This window comes from Biomphalaria glabrata, chromosome 18, assembly GCF_947242115.1.
Source record: "Biomphalaria glabrata chromosome 18, xgBioGlab47.1, whole genome shotgun sequence".
In the NCBI taxonomy this organism is placed as follows: Eukaryota; Metazoa; Mollusca; class Gastropoda; family Planorbidae; genus Biomphalaria; species Biomphalaria glabrata.
The window spans coordinates 12120139-12135633 of record NC_074728.1 but is presented as its reverse complement, the minus strand read 5'-3'; the positions used below and the strand labels follow the sequence as shown (position 1 = coordinate 12135633).

The following is a 15495-nucleotide window of genomic DNA, read 5'->3' as shown; positions in this document are numbered from 1 at the left end:
GAAAATGTACTTGAAACTATGCCAAGAGCGTAATCCATTATACTAGATGTGAGAACATCATCATAGAAATTCTACAAACTGATATTTTAAATTAATTATTTCATTTTAAGGGAATGTCTGTAATTTTAATTGAAAGAAAGATTAAAAAAAAAAAAGTACAGTACTATCAGTGTCTTATCTTCAAAAAAAAAAATGTTTTTCAACTGTGCTTTATTGTATAAAATGTGTATTGTTTGATTGTAAACATATCTGAATAAAAAAAAAATACACAAAGAGATCTATACAAATATTAAGAATATTTATTATGACAAGTTCTATATCAATATTAAACACATGTTAAAGTCATACCAAATGTACAGCAACACAAGTTGAATATCACAATTGCTTTGTAATGAGCTTTATTAAAGAATGCAGCATAAGGTCATATTTTGAATATAATTCAATTTACATCACTAAATCTGTCTCACTCTGTAACATATACATTTATGCAGTAACAATGAATGAAAAAGAGTTAAAACATTGCAACAAATGAGTTTGTTTTTAGTCCTTGAGCAGGGAGGAGGAGCAATAAATTGCTAGCTGTGTGTGTGGCATCTGGATTATTTTTTTTTTCTTTATAGAAATCAAACATAAAAAAAAAATGTTTAAAAAATAAAATTGCTTTTGTACAAAACATCTTTAATGCAAGATTATTCCTCTCTGGTCCAATCTCTTTTATAGATGTGATGAGAGAGGTTATCTTGGAGAAGGTTTGTAGATGAAAGAGGGTATCTTGGAGAAGGTTTGTAGATGTGATGAGAGAGGGTATCTTGGAGAAGGTTTGTAGATGTAAAAGAGGGTCTCTTGATTTCTGTGATGCCTTTAAGTGCTTAGCAAACACAACACAGGTTGAGTTAAGATTCAAAATTTATAAGTAGCAAAGTGGTTTATACCAGCCAGCCATACATCTTCCTTCAAAAATAAACAATTTGTACTGCAAATATATGATCAAGACTGAAAAGAAGATAATTAAATTAATGCAATGAGATATCATAATAAGACTGCATGAAACAAGTTAACATGAAATATAAATGAAATAAAATTGATGCTCACAATAACACACAAATTTAAGTCTTCACAAAATTCAAAAAATTGCCAAAAATAATTAGAATATAGGTATCATTATTTTATAATATAAACATTTTAAACTTCATATTACTTTAAACAAAATATATAACAAGAATAGCTAGCTGTCTAAAAATTGGATGACCATTAGGAGCCAGTCAAAGCAGTATACAAAGCAATTACTAGTAAAACATAAACAGAAAAATATCACAGACAAATAAGATAGAGCTACATCTAACTGTATTGATGAATTTTTCTAAAAAAAAAAAAAAAAAGATTTATACAATAACAATCTTCATTAAAAATTATGACTTTCCAAGAAACACTTTTTTTTTTTAGGAATTCTGGATGCGTATTTTCCAAGAAAGTTGTAGTTTATTTCTTCGAAAACAAAAAATATATAGATGAATCCTAAAGCTACAAATTTATGTTAGTTAATCACTGAGTTGACACAGCAATGCAGCTCCTTTAGCTATCCAATAATCTTGAGGTTTGTTTGAGGGTAACTGTACAGGCACAACAAAGTTGGTGGAGTGACCTGAAATAGTCGTTGCAGTAATATATGGTTATCATATTCAACATCTTAGTGAGTAAGCAAAGAAATAGACAAGGCTATACACAGCATAAAAAAGCAATTAAAATTTACTATTGGCTGTAAAGAGATTGAGTACAATTATGTCAGATAAAAGTTCCCCCTTTCAGACCTTGTGGTCTAAAGGGCAGATGATGTTAAGGTTATCTGTTTCTGTGGCCTACCGTTAACAAAGGAAGTCATGTGGCTAGCACAACTACCAACCGCCTTTACTTTTCCCCAACTAATGTCAGGTAGCCATTAGAGCTGGGTGAACTCAGAGGCGCCCAATACTATATTCTCAGTAAAGAAAAATAATTGTCTAAAATACTCTAAAATTGTAAATACCGTACCCCTATGAAATTTAATTAGAAAGAAAAGAAAAAAAAATTCTGAGAAAATTAAATAAAAATATTTATTTTTTTCCTAACTCTGTAATGTCCCTCTAGAAAGCCTCAGTACCTGTTGTCGAGAGTACACCTGCCCTCTCAGCAGTCTTATACAGAGGTGCAGTATACAGGAGTTCACTGGGCACATAGTCCATTTTGGGTTCCATGTGCATCATGGGAAGACTGGAATTCATTTGACCTGCAATAACAGAGCCAAATAATACATGCAAACATACTAAGTACAGAAACATCAAGCAAAGTACAATGTGCAAAATCAAGTTATAGTTTCTATTAATTCTAGTATGTACATTTCCTGACCTTGAATGGAGTCTGTACAGACCATCTCATCCCAGTCCCACCTAAAACCATCCATGAACAGTCCATGGACCAGAACACCATCCTCTGGTAAGGTGATCTATTCATTATTCAAATGAAATTACAAAGCAAAGATCTTATTATTTCAGGGCTACAAATACTTAATTTTAAGTAATAGTTGTAGAAAAACAAAAATCGGGTATCGAATAACTAGGTCAATCAATCTCAATCTTCGAGCAGCACCAAAAGCAGTCATTACTTGATTTGCACTCGTATGATGATGTGATTCTATTTTATTGTACACCTTGTATTAAAAATAAAAATGTACACCTAAACTAATTGGATATCTTTTCTCTTTTCTAATATAACCACTTGAGGCTCAGCATGGAGTGTCTGCTGCTGCACTCTTATATCAGTGGGGAAACAACATTGGGGCTGAAAGTATTTTTTTGTTTCTGTTGAAGTTGGTGTTCATAAGAGACATTCAAATGTAGCTCTTAAAAGTTATTGCAGCCACAGATTTTACATGATCATCAAAATCTTTGTAGAATGCAAGTGAGGGGATAAAGTATAACATTTTATTTTCACTTTGGGTAATTACTACTCTTGACCAGCTAAAGTGCAACCAACATAGATATGTTTTTATGAGTCAGTATCTAGAAGATATGTTTTTGTGAGTCAGTATCTAGAAGATATGTTTTTATGAGTCAGTATCTAGAAGATATGTTTTTATGAGTCAGTATCTACAAGATTACTTAAAACACAGGCATGAACTTACCTCTTTGTCCAGCGGAATCTCTTCTCCAAACTTGAGAGACTGCATCTGAACAGTGACTTCAGCCTGGTCTCTTAACACTTTGATCATGTTAAACTGAAAACTTAAATGGTCGATGGGAAGGTTGTATTTCCTGGCATAGTTCTGTAGGGTGCCAGTTAGAAAGCCTGAGGTTTGGTAATAGCAACAAAATATTAAACTTAAGAAGATTGGTGTCAACAATTTAAAACATAAGCATATCTGTGTGTAATTAGCTATTTGTATACCGGTACCTTAAGCTTCATCACTCATCCACAACAATAACAGTAGCTCAAATAACATTTTGTGCCTGCCTTTCAAACAGCTAAAACTAAAAGTTCCAAGATTAAGTCCTGATTATAGCAAATGTTAATTTCAGTTTTGATGAATGTTTATTCCAATTAGCTGTTCAATAGGTCTACTACTGACAAGAACACACCCTCCTAGACTACACCCTCTCAAACTATTTGCTACACTACATCTTCTAGAAAATAACTAGCCTAATAACATTCTTTAAGACTTCTGGCCTCACATCTTCTTAGATCTCCTTACATCTCCTAAAACCACTAGCCAACAATGTCCTCTAAGACCAGAAGAAAACAATACAATACAATCTAATAGCACAAGCCACATAACATCATCTTAAGACTAGTGACAACAAAGCTTACTCCTAGACCACAGCAACCTTTATCACTACTAGTCTTCTCTATTTCTTATTATTGCCAATGTTATGGCACCCTTGTAACAATGCAGTGGGTAGTGAATCACAAAGGTGTGACTGGCAACACTGTTGCTGACGTTTTGGCCCAACAGTGCGGACTAACACCACCCACCAAGCATCCTGTAAGCTTACATGATCCAAATGATATAGATGGAAAGATGGTTGAGTGTTGGAACAAGTCTTATCATTGAAGACATGAGATGCCCTGACCAGATCTTCCTATGGTGAAAGCAGCCTTGGTCTGATCAAACTATTATAGAACAATGCAGAACATGCCACCATCTCTTTGATTTATACTTTGCACAGTTCAGGTCAAACTTAGAATTGCAAGAAGAGGAAACAGTGTCTCATTCTTTTCCACTTCTATGGACTGAATTCTGCCTCGACAGTTCTAGGAAGCCACATGTTCTTGACCTGTACAGTGATGTAAATGCACTATGCACAACAATAGGGTCCAGGGCTTTTGCAAGAGAGGATGAGTCTCTCAAGTCTACACTCACATGGAGCTTGATGTTGATGATTTAATTTTATCTAGAGACATGTACTACATCTATTCCATGATTGTGTTGCTAGAATTTTCTTTACATATATTATTTCAAGTAATTATATTACATAAAAGTGACTAGACAATATAAACTAACAAATTTTACCTTGTGGGAAGAAGAATCCAGACAACCAGAAAGATTTTGGAAGTCCATGAACAATCCAGTTGTTGATAAAAGCACATCTGAGTACCAAATCTTTCACCCATGAACCCAGAGGTTTGAGTGAAGGATAAGCTGCACTGGCCCATAATCCTGGAACCTGGTGAGAGAGAAATAAATAAATAACAATGTCAGAATTTGAACATTGAGCATTCTATCATCTGATTAGTACAAAATTGAAATGTACTAGAAATGTTTACCTAAATATCCTTCAATATTTAGCAAGAAGAAAATTTGTATCCAAACCAATACTAAAAATATATATAAAAAAACAACAACATTAAATGTCTTAACAACATATATGCCAATGTATTACCTGATTGTTGAGGAAAGCATTATACACACGCTCTAGTTCTTCACTCATAACCACAAAACCTTTGATTGCTTTCTGTAGTTGTTCCAATGAGCTCTACAAGAAAATATTACAATGACAAGATTCGGTATTAACTGTTTACAATGTTCACTTTAAGTAACAACTTGAATTTAGGCTGGTTGATAGAAGTTTACCTTAATAACTTTGAGAAGTTTGTTGAATCTATCAACTTCTTGTTGTAATACTGTTGTCAGCGAGTTCATGCGCCCTTTCTCGTCCAGCTGAAAATTAAAGTTGGTCTTTGAGGACTATATCTACTTAAATACTACACATAAATGACTAGCATATAAACAGGTGAAAATCTTTACCAAGCAAGTATAAGTGTACTAAAGTACACATTTCTTAGGTGGAGCCTTAGTTCTGAAGCTACCACAGAGCACAGATACTATTACAAAAAAAAATTCTTTGCTTACCTGAAACATCTCTGCTTTTGCCAACTCAATGTCCAGTTTGTCCATGAGCTTTCCTTTGATGTTTTGTGCAAGCTCATCAGCAATGTCATCGTTGGACTTGCCTGAGCCACCTGAGGACAGTCTTGGCTGAACATCAAGGATAGTGTTAATGAGTGCATTGGTCTCATTGATCTGGAATGCAATGTTGGCATTCTCATGCATGCCAAAGATTTCCGGCTGGTCGATCTGAGGAAGTTCTTCTATATACTGCCTATATTCTCCAATGGTATCAACAAGTGGGGCATAATAGATACCTATGAAAGGAGAAAAGTACATGCTACAATAAAAATTATTCTTAAACACTAGTTTAGTATTCTAGTGATAAAATACCATTATGTTTATCTTTTTTTTCATAAGCAACTAAATAACAATATATAAAAAAAAAGGTAGAATGTAATGCAATTAAAATAAATTAAGAAAGAAAGAAAATTAACCTGATGTTGAATATTTGTAATTTGGCTCTAGTGTGATTGGTTGGAAGAAAGTCTTCAGCACAGTGCGCAAACATCGTTGATCTTGGGCATCGGTCACACGACCTCCATAAGTAATCTAGAGTAACATTTACATTTTACATTTTCTTAAAACTTATTTTAAAAAGTTGAAAGGATATATATTTAATGTTAAAAAAAGTGAGCTAAAATATTTTTTCTCTAGTTTGGTCTAAAATTTACAACCATTCAATCTGATGGCTAAAAAGAAATTATTATTAAGAAAGATGCAATCGTTATGTTAAAAATATTAATAATGTCTAACCTCTCCAGTAATGTAAATTAATGTGTCCCATGGGATGGAACCCTCTGCACAAAACATTTGTAAATTTAACAAAGCACACTCCCTGTCACTGTCATTGAACTCATACTGAACAGAAAACACAATTTGCATTAACATATTTGTATTTTAAAACTGAAAACTATATTAATCACAATTAGGTAGCTCATTTAATATGTAATTGTCCAACAATAGTAGTTAGTCAAACAAATATTAATATAGGCCTATATTCAAACTAAAATTCTGACTTTTTAATATAGATAATTATTAGACTTGCTCTCTAGAAGCAAAACCATTTTTAAGATTATTACATATGTATCAAAGTAAAAGAAAAATGACCAAGTTTAATAGGGCAAATATATGTCAATTTACTTAATTTAACGCTCAAGCCTAAGTAGACTCACAGTACCTTAATGTTCCACCCTAAGGGTCCAAACTTCTTTCTTTCAAGGATTATTGCATGGAAGAAACAGATGCCAAATATGATTCGTCTCCAGTCCATACCCAGAACTATAGTAAAACAAAATAGTTTGAACTCAGTTACAGACACACTTAGTTATATTAAATATACTTCATAACAAGTTTTTCTGATATCTCAGCCTAGTTGTATTTGTGGTGCTGAATGTATAGATAGTGAGGCTGTCCCTTGAGGGTGTGACATAACATGATTTGATTAGAAAGATTCTCATTAAAACAATTGTTAACATAGAAACTAATTCATAATAACAATAAGTGTATCATTTCTCTAAGAGACATAATTGTTGCATTGATCTTTAGTTGAATAATAAAGTTCCAGCTTTTGACCTATGAAATAAAAATATCAAGATTATCTGCTCAGAAAATAAAAACAAACAAACCATGCTCTTCAAAGAAGCTAGCAGTAATTTCAGCAAAAGCTCTCCTTAGATTGGCTCTGATGCCTTTCGGTGGTTCATTGGTGACTTTGACAGAGTTTTGTAAAACACTGACTGGGAAATGCTTAGCAGGCATTGAGGACAAGAAAAGACGGAAATCTTTGTGGATATCACTGGGCTTTTCAGCAATGTCTTTAACAATGGTTTCCATTGACAACATCCATGAGGCTGCTAAATGGCAATTCTAGAAAATAAAATAAAACTTTACCACAGATACATTTAGTTTTCTAACATAAAACATTTTTAAATAAGAAAAAAAATAAAGGTGAGTGGAACTTTCTCTAATAGTAGGTTAATTAGCTCTTCCATACCGCTGTTCTGTTTATTGGTGATTCCCAAAATGGTATTACTTATTTTTTAGTACTTGCTTAGTAGATGAAAATAATGCACAATAATCTAAACGTAACCAATTTTGACAAACCAAACAATTATACATGTTTTGATATTCTAGGATTATCATTGATATTCTAGGATTTTCACAGTCCAGAAGTCCTTTAGTTGTTTTAGATTTTTAGGAGTCAGAATAACATTTCCTTAGTGAGTGAGAGCTTGATTTTTGAGGGAAATTTTTAAACATAGATCTAGAGCCTCTAGAGATAATAATCAAAGTTATTTACTAAATATAGCAAAGAAATTTATCTACAGTATTTGAGAAGCTCATCAAACAAGTGAATCCTAAAAATATTCATGAACCAAGTAAACAAATTTACCTGTAAGAATATCCAATCACCATTTTTGATAGCAGAGAATATCATCTTTTCTGCTACTGGGCCTTGACCTTGACCCAATGATATGGACTGTATTCTGAGGGGGAAAATAAAAATAAATTAAAATGTGACTTCCTGAAAAGAATTCCATACTTGAGCATTGTGGCTTGATAATCAAACTCCATTTGAGAGAGGGCTTGCGAGGCTCAAATTTTTTCTTGCAAAAGCCCTGCACAGAAACTCTGCTGTTGTGCATAATGCATGTATGCCATAATACAGGTCAAGATTATGTGGCTTCCCAGACCTGTTGAGATAGAATTCAGCAAGTCTGGGTCGGTCTTAAAAAATATATGAGATACAGTTTTCTCTTTCTCCCAAATGGGTGCACTTTGAGTAGAAGCTTGTCCTGATTAAATAAAAAAAAACCAATGAGACAGTGGCCAACATGCACTATCCCTGAACAACCTTCACCTCTGGGAGGTGTAGTCACAAGACTCTGCTGAATTTTTTAGACTTGTCCCACCTTTTGTCTATTTTTAACAAACTAATTGAATTGTAGCTATAGTATTAGATTAAGCCATGATGACACAGATCCACCCTACCGTAGAGAAAATATATTTGTAAATGCTAATTATACCAACAAAAAATGTTGACAGGAAGCTTTGAGCTGAGTAATCCCTTAGATCTACTTGACTTTTTTTTCTTACACTACTGAAAATTCTCAAATGAAAATGTAACTATGACAAAAGTTTCAAGGAAAAATCTGACCTCTCTGTGTAGTCCCTCTCTTTAGCAAATCTGAGGAAAGCTCCCATGGGATCTGAACCAGTGCTCAGAACAAACACAAGTGGAGTGATGTTGTTCATGTTGTCATACAGGTCAGCCAGGCTAACAGCTGGACTTTCCACAAACTGCTGGCCAAGGTTGCTGCACACAAACTTGTTCACAGCATATGTTGTCTGTTTCAAATAAAGAAAAGCAGCAGTGTTGAGAAGAAAATGAAAAAGTTGGACTAAGCATCAAAATAAAAGCATCAATAAAAAAAATTTCTTGCTATTAAATTTTCATTACTGCTTACAAATATGTTAGATTGTGGTGACCACATAAATGGAGCACCAAATATATTTATGCCTGAAACTGAACATAATGTGTGTACAAAGTCTAATTTCATTCAGTTCCATTTTTTTTTATTGTGACTTGCTTTAAAAGCTGTAGCTTCATTGCATTGGCTATTAGTACTTGATGCCAAACAATTTTTTCTTTTTATTCAGTAAAAAAAAAATTAAATTGATTTGAAATCAAACTAATGAAAAGAAACAAAACAAGGAAAATATAAAAAATACTTTTAAAAAAACAACTAAGCTTATATAAAGAATAAATTAGTTTGGATCAGTCATGTAATTGAATTTGTAAAAGATCTAGACTAACAATAAAAAAAGGATTTATAAAAAAAAAGTGGAAATGACCCAAATTTGAACCGGTGAGCAAGCCTACTCAGTAACCACTCTGCTAGTGAAGAGCTTACAGTTGCTTAGTTATTTATTGTTTCTATAGACTTGTCCTATTTTTCATGTTATGTTCACTAAGACTAATTCAGCTTATGCCACCAATTTAGTCAAGTACAAGTTCTTTCTTTTGTTCAAGATACCAAACATAATTAATTACCAATAATTAATTAACTAATTTGTTAATTTTTTAAATTGATTCTTGTGTTGTCAGGTAAAAGATATAATTGTGCAAAACTTCAGCTTGATCTGAGATAGTATGTGGGAGAAATAATGTTTACAAACTTTTTACCAGGTAGACAGAGTGAGTAGATATAAGCTTTGTAAAAATGCTCACCATTTCTTCCTTGAAAGCTTTTACAAACATAAGTTTTTGAAAACTGTTGAGTCTCTTATCCCAGTGACCATTGACTGAGTGCTCACTTGGTGCAAGCTGAGCTGGAGATGGCTCTGGGGGCAGAGGAACATAACTTTCATCTTTCTCAGGATTGGCATTGAACTGATAGGAGGAGAAAGAAGAAAAACATTCCAGTTTGCTAAGTAAGAAATATAAACATTTTTTTCCAATGAAAAAGTCCCCAGTTCTCACCTTTGTTCCATCGCCTAGAAGCACCCAAACTGGCGTCTTGGTCAAATCATTTTGGATTCCCTTGAAAATATCAAAGGTATCACTGAGGTCACAAGCCGTGTTCCATACACTTTGTTTCAGCCAATCAACTTCAGGTTTAGGTGGGCGTTGCTACAAGAAATGAAATAGTGTTGAAATTAAAATCATGATCAAATAGGAGGAATTATTATGTGTGCTCATGTGCATGAAAACATTTGAAATAAATTATAATGAAGAGAAAAAAAATCCATCAATTAATTTTCTCTGCAGAAAAAACTCACTTTGTCTAATCCCCCTGATACTCCTCTTAGGAAGAAGTTCCACTCAGCGTCACTGATGACCTTTGCAGTCTTCATGATTTCACCACAAAGCATGAAGGAGAAGACCAGTTTGTGCTTCTCAAACAGACCTCTGGAACATTAGAGTATGTTGGTGAACATTCAAATGTGGTCAGTGTGATCATACTGTTACAATACAGGTTAACACAAAGTTTGAAGCAGAATAAAACTATAAATGCATAATTTACCTGGCCACATTGTTATAAATACATTTTGTGGTCTCATCCAAACAAATCTTTAACCTCTTTGGAAGATCGTCTGATTTCTCACTGGTTTCAATGGTAGCATTGAATAGCTGTAAGAAAATACATAGAAAAGGTTTGAAAAACTCAATTAGTTGATGCTTTTCATCTTAATTCCTTGGCATCCTTCCTATGTGAGGCCTAAACTGTGACCAAAGTATATCTATGAAGGATTCTAAAAGAAGAATTCTAGCCTCATTGTCTGGATGCCCACTAAGTACAATACTAATAACATTGCTGGCAAGCTATACAGCATTTATTGCCAACCCTAGAGTCCTAGCTGAAGTGCTGGTTTGAGAGTCAATGTAATGGGATGAGTCTGCTTCACTTGCTTTCAATTTTAGGTCTCAGCAATAAACTTCAAATGTTGCAAATCGTTTTCATTTCAAACTTAATGTACATATAAATATGATCCTCAAAAGCTAACACTATTACAGTCACTAAAAAGAACTGATACCAATAATCTTGTCCCCTGTTACATAAAAGTCTGATAGAAAGTCTGCTCACCTGTTTAAAGTATTTCAAAGAGAACTGGTACATAGGATCCACCTCTCCCATGTCTGCCACCACAAAGTACATGACTGACCCTCTCTCAGCAACAACACGATACTTCTCTCTAGCCTGACTGATTTTCTGCTCAGTGGCTTCTGCTTCAGCCAGACGTTGCTTTATGACTCCTGATGTAACCTGTATTATGAAATGTTGAGCATATTTTTAGCACAATTTGATATAACTTAATCAACTTTCCCAACTCAAAAATGTACATAACAAAAGCTACCATTAAAAACATAAAAATGATGGTTAGTTCTTTTCCATGTTCTTAGAGTTTAGTATAAAATAAATCTAAAATTATAATGATTTCATAAGCAGGTTTGAAATCATATTGAAAAATGATGTGAAAAAGAACTGAGGATAGAAATAGGACAAGACAGAAACATTTTGTTGATGAGAAGAAGCAGGTTACCTTAGATTCATTTAAAACATTAATTAGTTCCTCATTGTCCAGGATGTTTCCCTCAGACTCAAACAAGAGCTTCAGAATTCTGTCTTCAATGGCTTTCAGCTGATTCTTGTCTGCATTGATGCGCACAATGAGTTGGTTTCTTTGTTCTTCCAAATCAGGTCGTTCTAAACGTACAACATCACTGAGGAATCAATTACAAGCTGGTTTTAGACAATTGTCTTAACAAAACAAAATTTTCAAACATTTTTATTGGCTATTGAAAACCAGGATTTGAAAACACTTATTTAATGGGGTGGTGAGGCTAAGTGGTTAAGTGCTTGTTCACAGGACAGAAAGTTTGAAGTTAAATTCCTGCCAATGTTAGAATTTTTATATATGGATTTAATAAACTTGCATTTTGCGGCATAGAATAAGGAGAATTTGCACTGCAGTGATTACATCACAAACCATTGACAAAATAAACATTAGCTTTCCATGGACCTCTAGTTCTCTATAATAGATTTACTATGCAACACTTACATTCCAATAGCAGGAAGAAACTCTTAAAGCTCTAGTATAAGCAAAGAAAAAAATATTGATAGATACCTGAGAAGCTGGTCCTCAAGGCCTGACTTGGTCACTGTGAAATTGATGATTGTCACTTTAATGCAGACCTCAGGGAGGTAGTGGGGGTTTGACAGCTTAGTTGTCATGTAGAAGCGGAAGTTTCTATCATAGTCAATGTCACTGTCACCAAGTCGTATCAGCAGACGGCCACCCTGAACAATTGAAAAATGAGTTCAGGTTTACATAATTGTACTGTATTTTGTCAAATAAGGGAAAATCTATTTATTTAATCATCTTTGGTTGAACGAAAACTAATAGGTATAAATATGAGCAGCATAAAGATTTAAACTACTTATGGAGGTGAACAATGAAAGCTTTAGTTCAAATTGGATATAGGTAAATTAACAAGTAACCCTAAATACACATTTCAAAAGAAATTATCCTATATACTTATAACACATTTTAATGACCTATGTCAAACAGAAGAAGAGAGAAGGATATAGTGCATTGCAGAAGGAAGGCATAAAAAGGAAAAGCAATTAACCAAGTAATCAATTGAATTTAACTTTTAACATGTCTCTTATAAAAAAGGACTAATCAAGTAAAATCAGCCATTTAAGCACATCAGACTGAAGTGGTGCATCAGTAATTGTACATACAATTTTAGATGTAAAAATGTGGTTGACATTTTTGCCATTTTACTTTGGATGTTGATGCTGCTGGAGATTTTAGACAATTAAAAAAAAACAAAAAAAACTGAAATTTTGCTTAAGAAAAACTACATATATTATACTAAATTATTGCTTAAATAAAAAAAAAATCTATTTAAAATTTTGTTTTCAAAAATATTTGTAGAAAGAAAGATAATCTCAGCTAGATATTTTTTTTTACAATTTTTAACTGAAGATTTTTCAAATTGAAAACATATGATGAAAACAACTTACAGACATAAAGGTCTGTTTCAATAACACTGGCTCTAGTGCAGGATCCAAGGTCTCTCCAACATCTTCCAACAAGACTGGCATACCAATACGAATACAATTCTCTAAAGTTCTTAGGAAATTACTGGATGTAAGTTTTATCACTTTCAGACCATTTTTAGATTCTCTGTTTCTAACCCAACGATTAGCCTGTGAGAGAACAATCAAATATTACATTTCTAAAGTAAATTTTAATTCTCTAACATCTAAGCTTTAATAAATTTACCAATGCTTTTTTAATCTAGCTAATGGAAGATATTTCATTTAACTACATTCTACATTGAAATTATTTACAACATACTAATTGTGACTATTCAGAATTCCAAACTAATTGTGAAGAACTTAAAAAATCTTCAATTTATTTTAAATCAATCATGTAAAATATACGCTCTGATAGATTCTCTGCTGAAAACTTATCCTTGACCAAGATGTCACAGATAAATTAATATATTACTATTAACTGCAAGCTATCCAAATGTAAATTGCTTACCTGTTCTTGAGGGTCAACCATCAGGGGCCAACGCCTGCCTCTGGTCACAAGAATGGCATTTTCAATAGATACTTGATCCCTGGGCAGGCCGTCTGCATTCCACTGTCTGATTTCAAATGGGTCAGCCAGTACAGAAGCCAGTGACATGCCCTCTGTGACAGGTATTTCTAGTTCCATGCAACGACTTGTCCAAGCTTTAGTGTATAGGTTATTATATTAAATTAATTTTTTAAGATTAATATAGAATATGACATAGAGCTATCAACATAAACTTCTTTCTATAAAATTCTTTGAGTTTAACTGACAAACTGATTTTTTTTTCATTACACATGATGAGTTACTTAAAGAAAAACTAAACTATTAGAAATATAAAAAAACAAAAACAAAGTAAACAATATTTGTGCTTTATATTTGAATAACTCGATTTTACCTAACAATTGCTTCACAGAGAAATATCCAGCTTATTTCAAAAACATCTTACTAGACTTGATGTAACTCCCATTTAAAATCTTGGGTGAAGGTTAATAGTGTGGAGGAAGTGGTAGAGATGCATTACTGTAGCTAATTGTTTTACCAAGGTATTTTATGACAGGAAAATGATTAACTGTTTTCATCGTACCCCATGGTTGTCAAGCTTTGTGAACTTGGAAGAATACTCTATTAAAGATTATAATCCCCAATTTTTGTTAAGACTAAAACAAGATGTTACGCTCACAGGCCAGGCACACTTACACTCAGGGTACGACTTACTCAGTAGCAAAACTATAGAACATTTAATCTATATTATTTTAATTCAAAAACAAAAATCTTTATTTTACTTTTGACCAATTCTTGACGGTAGACAGATGTGAAGGCTCCATAGTAGGCCACACAAGCTGCAGAGATGAACACATCTCCAACTACATTGTTGATCTGTATTTCAAAGTCTGCAACACTCTCTTGCCAGCGGATCTATTCAGACATACAAGTCATAAGCAAGTTTAAAATTAGAGATTATATAGTACAATAAAACAGCTAAATAAAAAAAAAAAAAGTAAAGTTCTCCTTTCAGACATTGTGGTCTATAGGGCAGATGATGTAAAGGTCATCTGGTTCTGTGGCCTATGGTTAACAAGGGTGTCATGTGGCCAGCACAACGATCAACTGCCTTTACGTTTCTCCAACTAATGTCAGGTACCCATTAGAGCTGGCTCAGCCACTGCCCATCAACAAAAAATCTTAAAAAATTTAAATTTACAAAGTTAAGGAGATTAACCCTCAAATTTACTAAAAAAAAAAGGTATTAAAAGATATATGGGACAATAACTTTCTCCCATATACCATTATGTGATGTTCTATAATAATTAAAATTCTGTTCATTTACAAAGCTTAAAGAGCATGCTCAATGCAACATCACTAATGAGTTAAAAGAACAAATTAAAAAATATAATTAGTTTGAAGACACACCTGCTCATCAGCAAGGGCAGTGGTCAATTTGGATGATCGCTTCAGTCGACCAGCAGTGGTGGCAATATTCCTTTCTAGCTTTTGTTTCTCAGCCACACTGTCATCATAGGTTTTCTGGAGCTCAGCAATCTTGGCTTCCACGCTGGCTAACTTCTGCTGCTTCTCTTTCAGTAGCTTCATCACAGTGTCCAGTTCTTGTTGGGCCTTGTGGAGACTAAGCAACAAAATTAAACAAGACTAGAACATCAATGAAACTTTATAAAAAAAACAAAACAAAACTTTTTCCTTTATTAAACATAAATTTATGTTATAACTTGTTATAGCAGGTACATTTCAGTGGCTAAAGCTAAAAAAATAATAATAATTATAATTTAATTTCTAAAGCTCTGATTATAGTCTAGTACATGAATCAGGAAATGATATTTTGTGACAATATAAAACAAAGATGACTGAATTTTTTTTTCTTTAATGTGCTGTGCAATTTAAAATTGTTCTAACACTGAGAAAAAAAAATGATAAAAGATAGGATAGACTATTAAGAATACTTTGTTGTTTTCAATATTTTC

At 33.1% G+C, this 15495-nt stretch overlaps 1 protein-coding gene across 4 annotated transcripts in view; it reads right to left on the bottom strand.

Annotated features, from left to right (window-relative positions):
• Window positions 1-281: 281 nt before the first annotated feature.
• LOC106065072 (dynein axonemal heavy chain 6-like) overlaps window positions 282-15495 on the bottom strand; it is a 65264-nt gene continuing 50050 nt past the window's right edge. For all 4 annotated transcript variants that reach the window (XM_056017407.1, XM_056017409.1, XM_056017410.1 and 1 more), the window contains 25 exons: window positions 14930-15143; window positions 14302-14434; window positions 13484-13677; window positions 12958-13143; window positions 12053-12225; window positions 11468-11648; window positions 11011-11190; window positions 10450-10556; window positions 10205-10334; window positions 9906-10055; window positions 9654-9815; window positions 8580-8770; window positions 7815-7908; window positions 7048-7288; window positions 6600-6700; window positions 6176-6280; window positions 5857-5971; window positions 5384-5676; window positions 5105-5191; window positions 4914-5006; window positions 4544-4697; window positions 3158-3321; window positions 2383-2479; window positions 2138-2263; window positions 282-1642 (listed from right to left, as the gene is read on the bottom strand). In XM_056017407.1, the coding sequence (XP_055873382.1) occupies window positions 1539-1642; window positions 2138-2263; window positions 2383-2479; window positions 3158-3321; window positions 4544-4697; window positions 4914-5006; window positions 5105-5191; window positions 5384-5676; window positions 5857-5971; window positions 6176-6280; window positions 6600-6700; window positions 7048-7288; window positions 7815-7908; window positions 8580-8770; window positions 9654-9815; window positions 9906-10055; window positions 10205-10334; window positions 10450-10556; window positions 11011-11190; window positions 11468-11648; window positions 12053-12225; window positions 12958-13143; window positions 13484-13677; window positions 14302-14434; window positions 14930-15143 (3775 nt within the window). In that variant the 3' untranslated portion in view covers window positions 282-1538. The remainder of the gene's footprint in view (window positions 1643-2137; window positions 2264-2382; window positions 2480-3157; window positions 3322-4543; window positions 4698-4913; window positions 5007-5104; window positions 5192-5383; window positions 5677-5856; window positions 5972-6175; window positions 6281-6599; window positions 6701-7047; window positions 7289-7814; window positions 7909-8579; window positions 8771-9653; window positions 9816-9905; window positions 10056-10204; window positions 10335-10449; window positions 10557-11010; window positions 11191-11467; window positions 11649-12052; window positions 12226-12957; window positions 13144-13483; window positions 13678-14301; window positions 14435-14929; window positions 15144-15495) is intronic.